We start from the raw sequence: 15,451 nt of genomic DNA on the forward strand, positions 1-15,451 counted from the left end.
CTCTCCCTCTCCCTTCCTCTCTGAAATCAATAAAAATATATTTTAAAAAAACAAACCTAGCTCATAGATACAGAGAGCAGATTGCTGGGTTGTGGGGGTGAGGGTTGGGCAAAATGGGTGAAAATGTCCAAAAGTACAAACTGCCTGTTATAAAATAAGTAAGACATGGGGATATAATGTACATCATGATGATTATAATTGATAATACTGTATTTATTGCATGTTTTAAAGTTGCTAAGAGAATGAATCTTATAAGTTCTCATTATGAGAACAAACATTTGTAACTGTATGGTGATGGATGTTAACTTATGTGGTGATCATTTCACAACATAGACAAATATTGAATTATTATGTTGTACACCTGTAACTAGTATGTTTTATGTCAATTATCCCTCAATGTAATAAAAACATAATGAGAAAGCACTTCACATCCACCAAGATGGCTATCATCAGAAAGATGGGTGATAACAAGTGTTGATGATAAACTGAACCGTGATGCATTGTTGCTGGTAAGGAAAATAGTGCAACCGCTTGGAAAAATCTGGAATTCTACAAAGTGTTAAGCAGAATTATTGTATGACTAAGAGTTACCATATGGCCCAGCAATTGCACTCCTAGGAGTGTACTCAAGAGAAACGAAAATGTGCGTGTACATAAAAATTTATATATGGCCCAGCCGGCGTGGCTCAGTGATTGAGCGTCAACCCATGAACTAGGAGGTCACAGTTCGATTCCCGGTCAGGGCACATGCCCGGGTTGTGGGCTCGATCCCCAGTGTGGGGCACGCAGGAGACAGCTCATTAATGTTTCTCTCTCATCATTGATGTTTCTCTCTCTCTCTCTCTCTGAAATCAATAAAAATATATTTTTTAATTGCTTTACTTAGCAACATACGGGGACATTTCACATAAACATCTGGATTTCCTGACTCTGAAAATAATTATAACAGCTGTTCCCACACAGCCACACCCAGATGGAGCCATCAAATGCCCTCTTCAGACAGCGTGCGCCCTCACCACGTATACACCTGCCTGCGTCACTCCTCCTTTATCTGCCTGCGTTTCTATCCACTTTCCTGCTGTCACGCACCCGTCCCGGGTCCCAGGACCACAAGTGAAGCATGGCTCACAGGCTGGAGCTGGAGGGACTCCCTGAACTGTGTGTCTACAAAACCTGAGACGGAAAACGAAGCAGAGGGGCTTGCTCATGGTCCCGCAGCTCCCCGAAGGCAGTGACGGGCTGCTTCTGAAGTTCTCGTCCGTCAGTGCCAACCACGCGCGTCCCAACCACAGGAGCCTTCCTGGTGGACCAAGAACTTTATTGCTGGGTGACAAGGGCCTGCTCACGGGTTCCGTGCTGCAGTTCTCCGTGTCCCATCACTGACCCCCACCTGCCTGGTCCTGGGCTCTCTTCCATTTTGGCCAGATGACGCTGAGGCAGGGAGACTTCCCACGGGCTTTCCCAGGATGTGGCCCAGGATCAGAAAACACACTTCAGTTTCCAGTAAACGCCCTGAGCAGCTGGGGTCCTTCAACTCCTCGCCTGGCTCTTCTGGAGTCTGTCCCACGGGAGAAGTTAGCCGCGTGCATTCAACAAAGGGAAGAATTCAAGGCCAGTGCGTACTGTCCAGCCGTCTCCCTTGAACTCCCAGGGGCCCAGCCGTCTCCCCTGAGCTCCCAGGGGCCCCGGTGTCTCCCCTGAGCTCCCAGGGGCTCAGCTTTGTTGCTCGTCTGGATCCTGACTCGGCAGCTCTAGGCCCAGGCGGCTCACAGAGCGTACAAAGTAGCGAGGAAGCCTGCAGACCAGGCTGAGCTCCTCCTTCCTGGACCCCAGGGCAGGCAGGACGAGCTGGCGGGCGTGCAGGTGCAGAGGGAGGTGGCGGGCCTTCGACTGTGGCAGCCCCAGCTTCCGCAGAGTGCCGGCAGACAGCTTCTGCACAAAGAACAGACGCCTTGTGAGAGCGGCGCCAGCCACAGTGCGCCCTTGACCACATGCCCGTCAGAAGCCTGGCATGGAGGCCCCGGACACGAGCACCCCCGGGAGAGGCAGCATGGCAGCCTCCCGCAGAAGCACGAACAGGAAGGGCTGGGGACCCAGGTGGGAGCACCCCGCCACAGCAGGGAGGCCCGAGTGGCCAGTTCTCTGCCCTCCAAGGCATGGGCTGGGGCACCAGGACCGGAAGTGCCCAGCACAGCTCTTCAGCAGCATGAAAGGTGACTATGAGCCTTCAGAGAGCCTCCCTTCCCCACAGCCTCCTAACAAAACCGGAGACCTGCCCGGCCGGCGTGGCTCCGTGGTTGAGCATTGACCTATGAACCAAGAGGTCACGGTCAGATTCCCGGTCGGGGTATATGACCGGGTTGCAAGCTTGATCCCCAGTGCGGGGCGTGCAGGAGGCAGCCAATCGATGATTTTCTCTCATCATTGATGTTCCTCTCTCTCTCTCTCTCTCTCTCCCCCCCCCCTTCCTTCCTCTCTGAAACCAATAAAAACATATATATATATATATATATATATATATATATATATGTTTTTTGGTTTTTTTTAAACCCCAAAGGACCAATCACGCAGCAGAAAGGTTTGCTGAGGCCCTGCAGGGGCATGAGGGCAGCAGCGGGCTGCTCCCGTTCTCCCTACACTGGTAACTGGTGCTGAGGGCCCCTCGGTACGTCCTGCTGTGACTCACTAGGGGCTCGCATGGGGAGGCCCAAATTCTGCCCCATAGTCGGCTGCATTTCAGGTCAAACCCACATTACCTGGGGGGCCAACTTATTCCAGTCCGAGTACTTGTGATCGCCAAGGATTGGGCAATCCAATCCAAAAGACAGGTGAACGCGAAGCTGATGTTTTACACCTTTAAGAAAAGGAGAGAGAAGACCTGTGAGTGGCTACAGAACAGTGCCACCGGCGGCATCTGCTTCTAATCCATTAACTCAAAGCACAGGAAGCTGGCAAAGCCCCAACTACTAGTACATTCAGGTAAAAAGAACAATATAACAACCTATAAGCTATTAGGGAGTAAACATTATAAATACTGTTACACCCCCAATCTCCCCTGCCCCTCACAGTCCCCTCTCCGCCACTGTTAACCATTAGCATCAACTTGGTGTCTATCTCTGCTATGCTGGGTTTTCAAAAAACAATTTTATTATATAACACAATAGTATTGTTTTACATTTTTTTACATTTATTTTTTTATTTTTATTTTTTTTATATATTTTATTGATTTTTTACAGAGAGTAAGAGAGAGGGATAGAGAGTTAGAAACATCGATGAGAGAGAAACATCGATCAGCTGCCTCTTGCACACCCCCTACTGGGGATGTGCCCGCAACCAAGGTACATGCCCTCTACCGGAATCGAACCTGGGACCCTTCAGTCCGCAGGCCGACGCTCTATCCACTGAGCCAAACCGGTTTCGGCTACATTTATTTTTTATTGTGGCAAAATATATAGAACCTAAGTTACCATTTGAGCCCTTTTAAGTGTACAGCTTAGTGGCCATAAGTACATTCATACTGTTGTGCAACCAGCACTACCATCCATCTCAGAAATTTTGCATCGTCCTGAACTATAACTGTACCCATTAAACACCAGCTCCCCACGCTAGCTGGTTTGGCTCAGTGGATGGAGTGTTGGCCTGCAGACTCAAGGGTCCTGGATTCGATTCCGGTCAGGGGCATATGCAATGGGTTGCGGGCTCAATCCCCAGTGGGGGGCGTGTAGGAGGCAGCCGATCAATGATTCTCTCTCATCATTGATGTTTCTATCTCTCTCTCCCTCTCCCTTTCTCTCTGAAATTAATAAAAATATATTAAAAATAAAAATAAAAAAGAAATAACAGCTTTATAAAAAAAAATAGCTCCCCATCTCCTTCCCCCTCTAGCCCCTGGGACCACCAGGCCTCTATTAGGTTGAATCTAGGCATCTCATATCACTGGACTCATACAACATTTGCCCTTTTGTGTCTGGCTTATTTCACTCAGCATAATGCCCTCAAAGTCCCTCCTTGTTGTAGCACGTGTCAGAATTCCCTCCCTTTTTAAGGCTGTGTAATATTCCACTGCGTGGATATACCACATTGCTTATCCATCCATCTGTTAGTGGACATCTGGGATGTTTTCATTTTGGCTATAGTGAATAGTGCTGCTAGGAACGTTGGTGTGCAAGCATCTTTTTGAATCCCTGCTTTCAATTCTTTTGGATGTATACCCAGGGGTAGCATTGCTGGATCACATGGTAATTCTATGCTTAATTTTTTTGAGAAACCACTTGGCACTATTTTAAATAAGTATAAACAAACTATATCTTTCTGCTACCTACTGTTTCTTTTTGTTGTTTGTTTTTTAATATATACTCTTTTTGGTTTCTGAGAGGGAGAGGGAGAGAGAGAGATAGAAACATCAATGAAATAAAATCATTGATTGGCTGCCTCCTGCATGCCCCACACTGGGTATCGAGCCCACAACCCAGGCATGTGCCCTTGACCAGCAATTGAACTCTGATCTCCTGACTCACAGGTCGACGCTCAACCACTGAGCCACGCCGGCCGGACAGCTACCTACTGTTTTTAACTGTTATCTCTCCTGGAGCTCCCACCCTCTCCAACAAGTCAGCTGCAACTCCGCCCCCACCATACCAGCTGCTCAGAAGGGCAGAGCCCAGCAGACTGGGCACCCTGCGGGACAGTGGCCCCTCCCACCGTGGAGTGGCAGCACCCTCACCAGTAATAGGATGGAGCTCCAAGAGGGCGGAGGAGACGGTGCTGCTCAGCACCTGGTACTCAGTCACAGCCACGTGCGCGCTCCGGTTGGCCCGCACTCTCACCATCTTCCCATTGTCCATGCGGTAGCTCGGGGACAGCGTCATCTGAAGCCAAAGAAATCCAGGTGTGATTCCGACGGACAAGCAGAAAACCTGTCCCCCCGGGAGGCGGCTCACCCACCTTGTGGTGCTGCTGCCCTTGCACCTCCTTCTCCACGATGGGGATATCCACGACGCCTGCTGAGGGCACGGGGACGCGCACAGTGATGGCCCTGGGGGGGGGGGGGGGGGGCGGGAACACACACAGACCCTGCTTAGGCCACAGGAGTGAGTGAGGCATTCCTTGGATTTGGCTGCTTGGAGGTTTTCACAGCGGACCTGCTGTGGTCCCTTCCTAAGATCAGAGGGTCCCAAACGATCTCTTGGTAGAGTGCTTGGCCTGAGAGCTTGATACGGTCGATTCTTACGACCGTAGCTCTTTTACTCCTCGAGTAATATATGTCCATTGTAGAATATTTGGGGAGGGGAAACAGAAAAAAAATTGTATCGATAACATGGTCTTTCATTCCAGCCTTTAAAAATGAATATGGCCCTAACCGGTTTGGCTCAGTGGATAGAGCGTCGGCCTGCGGACTCAAGGGTCCCAGGTTCGATTCCCATCAAGGGCATGTACCTTGGTTGGGGGCACATACCCAGTAGGGAGTGTGCAGGAGGCAGCTGATCAATGTTTCTCTCTCATCGATGTTTCTAACTCTCTATCCCTCTCCCTTCCTCTCTGTAAAAAATCAATAAAATATATATATTTTTTAAAAATGAGGTAACCCTATATGCACTAACATGGAAAGATCCCCAAGACACAGAGTTAAGTGGGTAAAGAAAGTACAATGTACGTTGTACAATGTGATATACATATGCGCACATACGTGTGTGCGTGTGTGTGTAGATACACATATATACATACTGTATATATACATAAATATGTTGATACAGGATGGGAGGAATAAAAAGCAAACTGCCCCAAGGGAAGGGACAAAAATGACAGAGTGGATGGATTCTCCAGGAGTTTTGTGCTTTATTTCTGTCATTTGGCTATTGGATCACAGAAATCATGTATTACTTGTATAAATTAATTTTCAATGGTCTTCACGTATAGCCATTATTAGGAGCGACTACTCTATCAGACTCGAATGCTCAAAGCACTCAATCTGCTTCCTACACCTTTCCAATGCCCACGGGTCCTAGCACACTGCCTCCTGTTAACAGGAGTGGCCGCTGTACGAATGCATTAATAGAAGAAAGGGATGCCTTCACGCCTACCCCCGCTACGGCTATGGGCGGGCTCCATACCAGTACTTCTTCACCACCTGCCGGGTTCTGAACAGCTCTTGGACCTGGTGTGCCACCTCCTTGTTCCGAGCCAACACCATGACGCCTGTAGTCTCCTTGTCGAGCCGGTGGCACAGGTGCAGGGGCTCTGCCTTGTGGCCATGAAGCACCTTTGCCAGGATAGGGAGGACATCACTGATGCAGAGCTTGACCCCAGGGCCACCTACGATGGGAAAAGACAGAGGTTTCAGTGGCCAGGAAAAGCCCCACCAAAGAAGTCTGCTTGGGAAAGAAAGCCCTCACTGGATTAACTGTCAACACGTTCCAGGGCCTTATCCAGGGATTCCCAACATCCTTATGCCAAGGAGCTTGCTAGAAAGGAACCTCAGGCCCCCAGCCCAGACTATCCATCAAAATCTGCATTTTAACAAGATGTCCACAACCCATAAATTTTTTTCTTATATGTTATTTCCTCTTACCCAGTGTTGGTGGAAAATAACCTGAAGACAAGAATCACACAGCCTTTATTTATATTCTTCTACAATCCCTGTGGAGGTCTGCACAGGGATTCCATAAATCACTGCCGACTGCCAGTTGTTTGGAAGCTGGGAACCGTCTTATTGATCTGTTTCCTCAATAGTGCCTTATATAGGACAGTACTCCACAAAAATTTAAATTACTTTGAACGCAAGGCTGCCGAGAGCCCCCGAAGTGATGTCTGAGTGTTGCCCCTAATTGTAGCAGAAAGCAGCAGCGGCCTCCCTCCCTTTCCCACGTGGTCCTTACCATGCACAGGGAGACCATAGGGCTTATTGATGACCACAAGGTCCTTGTCCTGGTGGACAATCCCTCGGCTCAGTGCCTTAGCGAGCACGTTGGGGTGGACTCGTTGCAGCTGCTGCGTGAACCGCACTAGTTCGTGCACTCTCCGCTGGACCGGGTTTTTGAGCTCCTACGGGGAGAGAAAAAGCGATGGGGAACATGCCTGATGGGGAAGATCTTCAAGAAGTCTGGGTGAGCATCTGGGCAGGGAGGGCATCCCTGTATCTTTGCAGGAGACTCGCGCCTTCCCCCAGTAAATTGAGAGCGGGGATGCTTAGCACCGAGCCCGCAGGACCCAAGGACCAGCCCCACAGGAAGGCACCGCAAGCTGCAGACCTCTCCCTCCGCTTTCTCCGCATTCTCCAACACCGACCGGGACCTTTACTGGCATTCTCTCAGAGGACCCTCGCCCGCCTGGGGAACCCAGAGCGCACTGCCTCTTGGGAACTGTAGTCTTTCCCTCCGGACTCACCGGCTCCTTCTTCGCCTTTTCTTCCTGTTTCTGGGCTCGGAGCCTCTCCGCTAACTGTTGGGCGTCCAGGGGCTTAGAGGCAGCAGCGGCGGTACAAAACGGCTTTGGGACGAGACAGAGGAGACTGCCCACACCCTGCCCGGAACCCCGAACCCGGAGGCGCAGCACGCCCCAGCTGGGCGCCGCCATCTTGCCGAGGAGGGCGGGGCGAGTCGAGACCCCGCCCCCCCTGACTAAGGGAGGCGGGCTGGGCGGGCCGTGCGGGTCACGTGGGGCGGAGGGGGCGGGGGAAAACCCGGGCCGAGTCACGTGAGCGCGCACGCTGAGTGCCCCTGCGCCGGCCGTTAACCGCAGTTAGAGCAGCCGGCGTTCGGGGAGGACGCGGTGAGTACGCGCGGAAGCTCGGCCGGGGCTGGGCAATGCCGGCTCCTCCAGCGTTCACCTCGCGCCGCAGGATCTTTGGTCTCGGAGAGCCCTACCCTGGGAGACCATTTCTCCCTGCGGGAGACGGTACCACCCCAAACCCTGTCCGCCTCCGCGGAGCGATGCTCCCAGACGCTCTCCCCGGAGCCTCCCTTAAGGCGCCGGCTCGTTCGTCCTGGCAACCGCGTCCGCGGGGCTTGGCCGTTCTCCGGGCGGGGGGGCGCGTCCTGCCCCTGACCGTCCATTTCCTTACCGCTCGACCTGCGGAGATGCCCGGCTGCGTCTGTCACCTCCCGGCTCCCAAGCCTCTGGGTCATACGTAGTAACCTGTTCTCTCCCTGGGATGATGGGGGGTGAAGGTGGGGGGGGGGAGCCCTCGCGTTATCCTGGGGCCCGAGGCCGATTTCCTGCCTAGGGGACCCCTTGAGTTTCTTCTGTCCTCCCTCAAGAATGCATTTCTTGCAGCCTCCTCTCCCCCTCCCCTTTCCCTGCTCCTTCCGAAGAAGAAGAGGCTGAGACTGTCCCCTTTCCGTTCCCTTCATTTTTTTTTTCCCCCTTCCATATTTCGCAACCGCCCCAAAACCCTCTTCTCTCCCCCCTCTTCCTTAAGCGTAATGTTGGGATGCTCGTGCCCACACTGTACGCGACTTTCTCTGACTTCACTACGGGGTGGCCGGCCGGGAAGATGAACGGTTTGGTGGGGGTGGTGATGCGAAAAAAAAAATACCTTGGGACCGGGACCCACCTGCCGCTTGGTCGGGAGAAAGCGAATTGCCGAGTTCTGAGAAAGCGGGGGGGGGGGGGGGGGGGGGGATGCGCCCCGACGACCGAGGGAGCCGTGCGTGAAGATGGCTTGTTAGAGTGGAGGCCGCCCGAGGAGTTGGGGTGGGTCGTGGAATCGGGTTCGCGCCCTACCTACCCCTCCAAAAGGGATCGGCAGGAGGGAGCCGTAGTGAGCTAGAGATAAACCCGAGCAGGTAAGGGTGGCCAGCCCGTGGACGGCTTGGAGTGGAAGAGTTGGAGCGACCTGCGATAAGCAGGGGGGAGCCTGCAGCTTCTGGAGCAGGACAGAGACTCCGTGCAAGGGGAACTGTGGAAATGAGTCTGGACAGAGCGAAGAGGAAAGGGCCTGGGCGGCAGGGAAATCCGCGAGGAGGCTGCAGCCTGGGCGGTCAGTAGCAGACCCTTAGGCTTCTTCTTCATTCAGTGGCCTTCTTTCTCTACACTGTCCTGTCCTTGAGTTTGAGTTGTACAAGTCAAGAGGTACCATTGGCCGCGGCTGTTGAACTGTGAGTCCCTTAAGGACTCATTCGGTTTTTTATTCCCACATCTGGCACAAGGGTAACCTCGAAGATTCATTAGATGAAGACATGTGTGGGGTGTGTCTGAACATTTTGATTTGTCTTTGTTCTGTCATTTTTTTTGAACTGCAGAATGGAGGTATCTGCAATGAGTAGGAAAGAAGGTGTGTGTGTGTGTGTTTCTGTAATAAGACAGGGAACTGGGATAGAAATGCAAAGAATTACGAGGGAGTTTGGGAAGCAACTTCTCTCTCTCTCCTTCTGCCCGCCCCTTCCCCTCTGCAAATTCACAGGTAAGACATGATCTGTGAAGGTGGAGACGTTCCACCCTACAAGAATTATTATGTCTTACTGATATGCTCCAGACCCGATTCTAATTTCACTGAAAGGTTGCACATCACATATTATTTAGGCACATGAAGACTTTTTACCCCTGAGGACTCTGAAATTTGGACATCAGGACTTTAATTCACATCACGATATTAATTACCATGACCGCTTTGGGTATAGGACTTTTATGGTTTTGTGGGGGCTGGGAAAAACTATTTCTACCTTAATTTGTCCTTGATGGCATTAAAGAAATGATACCTGTTCTTGCAGAATTGGCCTTCTGTGGCAGGAAACAAAATGAAGAACCAACTCAGATGTCATTGCTGGTGACACAGAGCTGGGGTTCTTGGGTTTCAGTTTAACCCAAGACAACACTGTAGCACCCAAGAATAAAAACACTGGTCGCTTTTTTCTGGAGAAGGACCTTCTAGATTTCTTTTGTTGAAACGTCATAAGAAAACTTTGAAGAATTCAAAGTCCTTGTTTGCTTGTTATCAGTCTTAGCCAGTATGGGTACAGAAATTACAACTTCCCTAATGTTTCTCCTATGAGTCTAGGCATCTGGTGATTTAAAGTAGAGTTGCTAAGTGCAGAAGAATTTATGCAAATATGATGTCTATCTTTTGTTTTTTAAAGCTATTTTGCCTTCAATCAGCTGATCCTGCTTTCGGCAGTTTATTTGTTCCACTTCTGCAGCAATCTCACATTCTGTTTTTGGTTGACTCATCTGGACTGTTTTCTCAGTACAAGGAAGAAAATTCTATTTGTGCTGTTTTCATTCTCTAGAGTTCAAAGGTGGCATATTTACATATATTTTTTAATTTTATTTATTGGGGTAACATTGGTTAATAACAAGTTTCAGATGTACAATTGTTTTTTAAAGCAATGGAGTTTATAGATTTTTCTTAAGGGAGAGGAAGGGGGAGAGAGAAAGAGACATCGATTTGTTGTTTCACTTATTGCTACATTCATTGGTTGTTTCTTGTATGTGCCCTGATCAGAGATCAAACCCGAAATCTTGGCTCATCGGGATGATGCTCCAACCAGCTGAGCTACCTGGCTATGGCAGGTGTACCACTTTTTAAAATGACATCTGTGGACTCGATTTTGTGCTCATCACTCGAAGTCTAGTCTCCTTGCATCACCATATATTTGTCCTCCTTTATCCTCTTCCTCTCTGGCAACCACTACTTATAGATTTTGCTATATCATAATATATCAAGTGCCCCCAAAATAACAATATAAAGAACTTAATTCATTTTTTCCCCTTTTTTAAAACATATTTTTATTGATTTCAAAGAGGAAGGAAGAGGGAGAGAGAGATAGAAACATCAATGATGAGAGAGAATCATTGATTGGCTGCCTTCTGCACACCCCCTATTGGGGATCAAGCCCGCAACCCAGGCATGTGCCCTTGACCGGAATCGAACCCGGGACCCTTTAGTCCGCAGGCTGACGCTCTATCCACTGAGCCAAATCGGCTAGGGCCTTAATTCATTTTTAAGGATGTTTCCTGATCTATGCAGAAACAAAGCTGCCTTTTTATTTCACAGATATAAATAAGGACTACTAATAAAGGAACTTGTGTTTAAATATCACAAATTTAAGTTTAATTAGTGGCATAAGGTTAAATGCTGGCTTCTCAAACAATGATTTGCTAGTTGCATATTAACCAGCAATTCAGTTTCCCTGAGGAGCAGGAAGTACTTGGACATTGTTTTATGGTTTTAGAGAGAGTCAGAGAAGCATTAGCAGGAGCTCTGGAGGTGTCCTAGAAAATGCGTTTGTTGGGCCGGGATGGTGTGGCTCAGTGTTGAGCATTCACCTACGAACCAGGAGGTCACAGTCTGATTCCCCATCAGGGCACATTCCCAGGTTGCTGGCTCAATCCCCCAGACTGGAGATTGAGCCCGCAGGAGGCAGCAAATCAATGATTCTCTCTCTCATCATTGATTTTTCTCTCTCTCCCTTTCTCTCTGAAATCAATAAAAATATATTACTAAAAAAAAAAAAAAGTGCAGTTGGGAGCCGGAGATCTGGGAATTGGCACCAGTTCAGCTGCTTGTGAACTTAAATAATTTGGGCTTCAGTTTTTTTTGTCTTTTAAAAGGAGATCCTTATAGCTCTAAGCTTCATTCTATAAAGCTTTTCCACTGACATTTAAGTACTCCTCTTTCTTAACAAGTGGAATTTATTTCAGGCTTATCTTGAGTACATTTAGCATTGGCATAGAGAACCATGATTGCTCTTTACCCCAGAATTTAAACTTATGCCAGTGAGCTAACATTTATATTTGGAGGTTACTTTATTGAGGGTTGTTGGAATACACCTTAAGATTTCCTAAGCGAGGCATGACAGAGGGAGTGCAGACAGAAAAAAAATTCATGAGAGCCCTGGCCTGGTAGCTGTTGGTTACAGCATCGTTCTGATATGCCAAGGTGGTGGGTTCGATCCCTAGTCAGGGCACATACAATGAATGCATAAATAAGTGGGGCAACAAATCGATGTCTCTGTATCTTTCTCTCCCAAAAAATAAATAATTAAAAGAATATTAGAAATCAGTAGTATGGACCTATATCATGGCTGTTAGTGCTTTTTTCTATACCAGCATTTTAAAGAAATTCTGTTGTACTGATTCTGTTACCCCCTACATATTTTTAATCTTTTGATTGATGGTCAAAGCAGGTCTGGCTTAACCCAGTACTTCCTGAACTTTTTCCTATCATGACACATGTGGAAATAATTGTTGCTTCAAACAGGAAAACTGGAGGCAGCCCACAGAAGACAGCTGGCCTGGAAGCGGTGGCTGTGCCCAGTCCCCACATGACCAACCTCAGCCTGTTTCTTCATATGAGCAGTGGCATTAATAATCCGTACCTAGTAAGATGGCTTTGACGAGCCACGAGATAAATATACGTGGTGTCCAGATACTCAAAGTATTAATAGCATTCCATGATTATAAGTTAAAATAAGATCATTACATTAGAGCATTTTCAAGACTGTAAAGAGCTGTGTGTTTTATGGCATTTACATAAATGAAGATGACCAAGGTATCTTATGGGAAAAGCAATATACACGGGAAGGGTGAACGTGGAGACGATGCTTCCAGAACATGAACAGTGGATACTCACCAAGTACACAGTCCAAAGCCAGAGGATATCAGGATCCTAGAGAAATTCAAGAAGGTATTTGCAACATATAGTTGCTAGGGTTGAATAAACCTATTCTTTGATTACTTGAAAATTTAAACAGGAAATTATCAATGTGGATTGTTGTGTTTTCATTGTTAATGATTGGAACATGCTCTGTTGGCTCTAAGGATCCTGTTAATTTAATGAAAATAATTTCCAGTAGCTGGTACAAGGAGAGCTGAGCTGTCAGCTGATTTAGAAAACCAGATCCACACTGAGTTTACTGGTCCCAGTATTCGCTAAGACTGTGCTGAGGTACCAAGCAAACAGTAGCTCCTTCTCCAGAAAAAAGTGACCAGGATTTTTTTCTTAGGCACTGTAGTGTGTATGTTGGGTTAACCTACTAGTCAGCATTTCCCCAACTTGCTTGATGGTAAGACTCACCTGAGATACTTTTAAATGTACAGAGCATTCCTCTAGAAATATTGAATCTGTAAATTCTGAGGGGGCCCAGGGATCAGTTTCCATTGGTCTTTCCTGCCTAGCAAGCACTCTGGGGGCCTGGGCTAAAAGTTCTCTTGTTTATGAATACACCACACAAAAGGTAAGGTTACTTGAAAATGTAGAGAGAAACATGGCAAATTTTAAATGTTGCCATTCCCCCCCCCCCCTTTTTTTTGGTTAGTCCTCACCTGAAGATATTTTTCCACTGACTCAGAGAGAGTGGAAGGGACGGGGAAGGACACAGAGAGAGAAATATCGATGTGAGAGACACCTTGATTGATTGAGTGCTTCCTGCACGCACCAGGGATTGAACCTGCAACCTAGGTATGTGCCCTCGACAGGAATCAAACCCAGGACCCTTCAGTCCCTAGGCTGATGCTCTATCCACTGAGCCAAATGGGCTAGGGCTTTCTCTTTATTAATTTTTTAAATTTTTTAATTTTTTTATCAAAATAATTCATGTATATGCTTTCAAGTCAGATAGTATTAAAAAGGAAAAAAACAAAAACCATGCCCTCCATTTTCCTCACCTCATAGTCTCATTTCTTAGAGGCAACCACTCAGTTATTTCCTTCTTTCTGCAGGTGTTACCCTCATATTTCACTATCATTTGCTATGTTATTATTTCTCGTCTTTCCCCCCTGTGTTTGGCTTGTTGATTTCTGGCTGTGGTAGATTAGGACTTCATTCTTCCACTCCCCCATTTTCCACATCCTCCACCCCTGTCACAGCTACATTGTAATTTTTTATTAAAACAAGCAGTTTTCCTGTGTTTATACCTCTGCCAGATATCATTCAACCATTGAGGCAGGTGACCTATCTCAGCTCCGCTCTTCCTTGTGTTTAGGTTTACCTTTGCCTGCTTTTCTCACACATCTACTGATGTTTTTTCTCCAACACTTCAAAATATTTGTCACATTCTTATCAGTAACATTTCCTGCAAAATATTTGTCACATTCTTATCAGTAACATTTCCTGTGAGCTGAGATGTATCACTTCCATTTATTTTTTTTTTTTTATTGGAGCTCTGCATCTTCCTCCTCTTCCCTCTACTCTTTTCTATCAGGAACTACTGCCCAACTACAGTTCAGAAACTGCCCTTCACTCTTCTGGGCTGGCACCAGGCCGTCCCACTTCTTGGCATACACCCTTATTTACTAAGAAGTATTTGAGTAACTTGGTCTTGCCCCTAGACTTGCTTGATTGTTTGGAACTGTTATAGAATTCTAGGTGGGAAACGATTTTCCCTCTGAATTTTGAAGGCTTTATGTACCGCCTGGTATCTGTAATTGCTCTAGACGCACAGGGATTCAGATCCTTTTTATGTGACCTTATTTTGTTGGTTTTTTCTTTTCTTTCTCGCTGGAAGCTTTGGGTATTGTATTCTCTCTCTCCCTGGTGCTAGGGAATATCATGATGATATATCATGGTGTGGTCTTGCCTCATTTATTTTTCTGGGTACTCAGTGGGTCCTGTCATTCTTAGAAATATGTGTCCTTCAGTTCTGGGACATTTTCTTATATTATTTCTCTGATTTTTCATCCCATATTTTCTTTTTCTTTGATCCTTTTTCATAATATCTATTTTTATTACATGGGTATGATAGCTTCAGAGAAAGCCCATTACAGGGTTTTAGTTTTCTGCCTGCATTGGAGCAGGTTTGAGTGTGAGCCCTAAAGTAAAGGCAAAGCCTTATGTGGTGAGAACTTAGTGCTTTGTCACAGTGTTACAGGCCCCACTAGGTCATGTCTACGCGGCCGGGGGAGGGCCTGGGCCTCTGTTCACTCCAGGTGCTCTGACTCCTTCCCTGTCCTTTATGTATTTCCTGCACTGCCTGCATGGACCCGTTTCTTTTCCAATCTGGGAGGATAGGTCTGGTCCCTTGGGCCCAGGCTGCCAGCCCCTGTTGCTGCTCCTTGTGGTCTCGCCCTTGGTCTTGCACTCACCTCCTCCGTTCTTTTTTAAGAAAGTGTGTTAGTAGGTCTCCCTAACCTGTTTTGCTCTTCACCTATTTTTTCCCTCAATTATTTTTACTGGTCACTTTTTAAGACTGGTGCTACCTGTTCAGCAAAGCAATGTTTTTTGTTTGTTTGTTTGTTTGTTTGTTGAACTTTCAGATTCTTGTTTCAGGTCTAAACATTGCTTTCATCTCTCAGTTCATTTACAGATCAAAGAGAATACTTTTCAGTTTTTATTTTTAAAAATATCCTGAAAAGAATGTCAAACCAAGTAAAGGTGTCAAGCTTAAATTAACCACTTTCCTAAATTTCCTTTGGTCCAACGTTCTCCTGCTCTTCAATGGATTGTTGGAATTGATGCAAGGAATGTGCTTACAAGTACAAGTGCATTGCTAAAGTACCCGACAGTCTTTCAAAGTCA

General features: G+C 47.3%; 2 protein-coding genes across 10 annotated transcripts in view; one reads left to right on the plus strand and one right to left on the minus strand.

Moving 5' to 3' along the window:
* Positions 1–179: 179 nt before the first annotated feature.
* On the minus strand, positions 180–7,578 carry RPUSD4 (RNA pseudouridine synthase D4). The gene is made up of 7 exons (XM_079763162.1): positions 7,384–7,578; positions 6,876–7,041; positions 6,111–6,312; positions 4,945–5,035; positions 4,724–4,868; positions 2,757–2,854; positions 180–1,932 (listed from the first exon to the last, which is right to left on the minus strand). The coding sequence occupies exons 1-7, from the start codon at positions 7,570–7,572 to the stop codon at positions 1,714–1,716; spliced, it is 1,110 nt and encodes a 369-aa protein (XP_079619288.1). The 5' UTR covers positions 7,573–7,578; the 3' UTR covers positions 180–1,713.
* A 93-nt stretch (positions 7,579–7,671) lies between these two features.
* Positions 7,672–15,451, plus strand: part of FAM118B (family with sequence similarity 118 member B) — a 38,654-nt gene continuing 30,874 nt past the window's right edge. For 5 of the 9 annotated variants that reach the window (XM_079763003.1, XM_079763010.1, XM_079763011.1 and 2 more), the window contains exon 1: positions 7,672–7,767. The gene's annotated coding sequence lies outside the window, so the exon portion shown is untranslated. The other 4 variants (XM_079763007.1, XM_079763009.1, XM_079763006.1 and 1 more) reach the window with 4 other exon arrangements.

The sequence above is a fragment of the Cnephaeus nilssonii genome (assembly GCF_951640355.1).
Source record: "Cnephaeus nilssonii genome assembly, chromosome: 22".
Lineage (NCBI taxonomy): Eukaryota > Metazoa > Chordata > Mammalia > Chiroptera > Vespertilionidae > Cnephaeus > Cnephaeus nilssonii.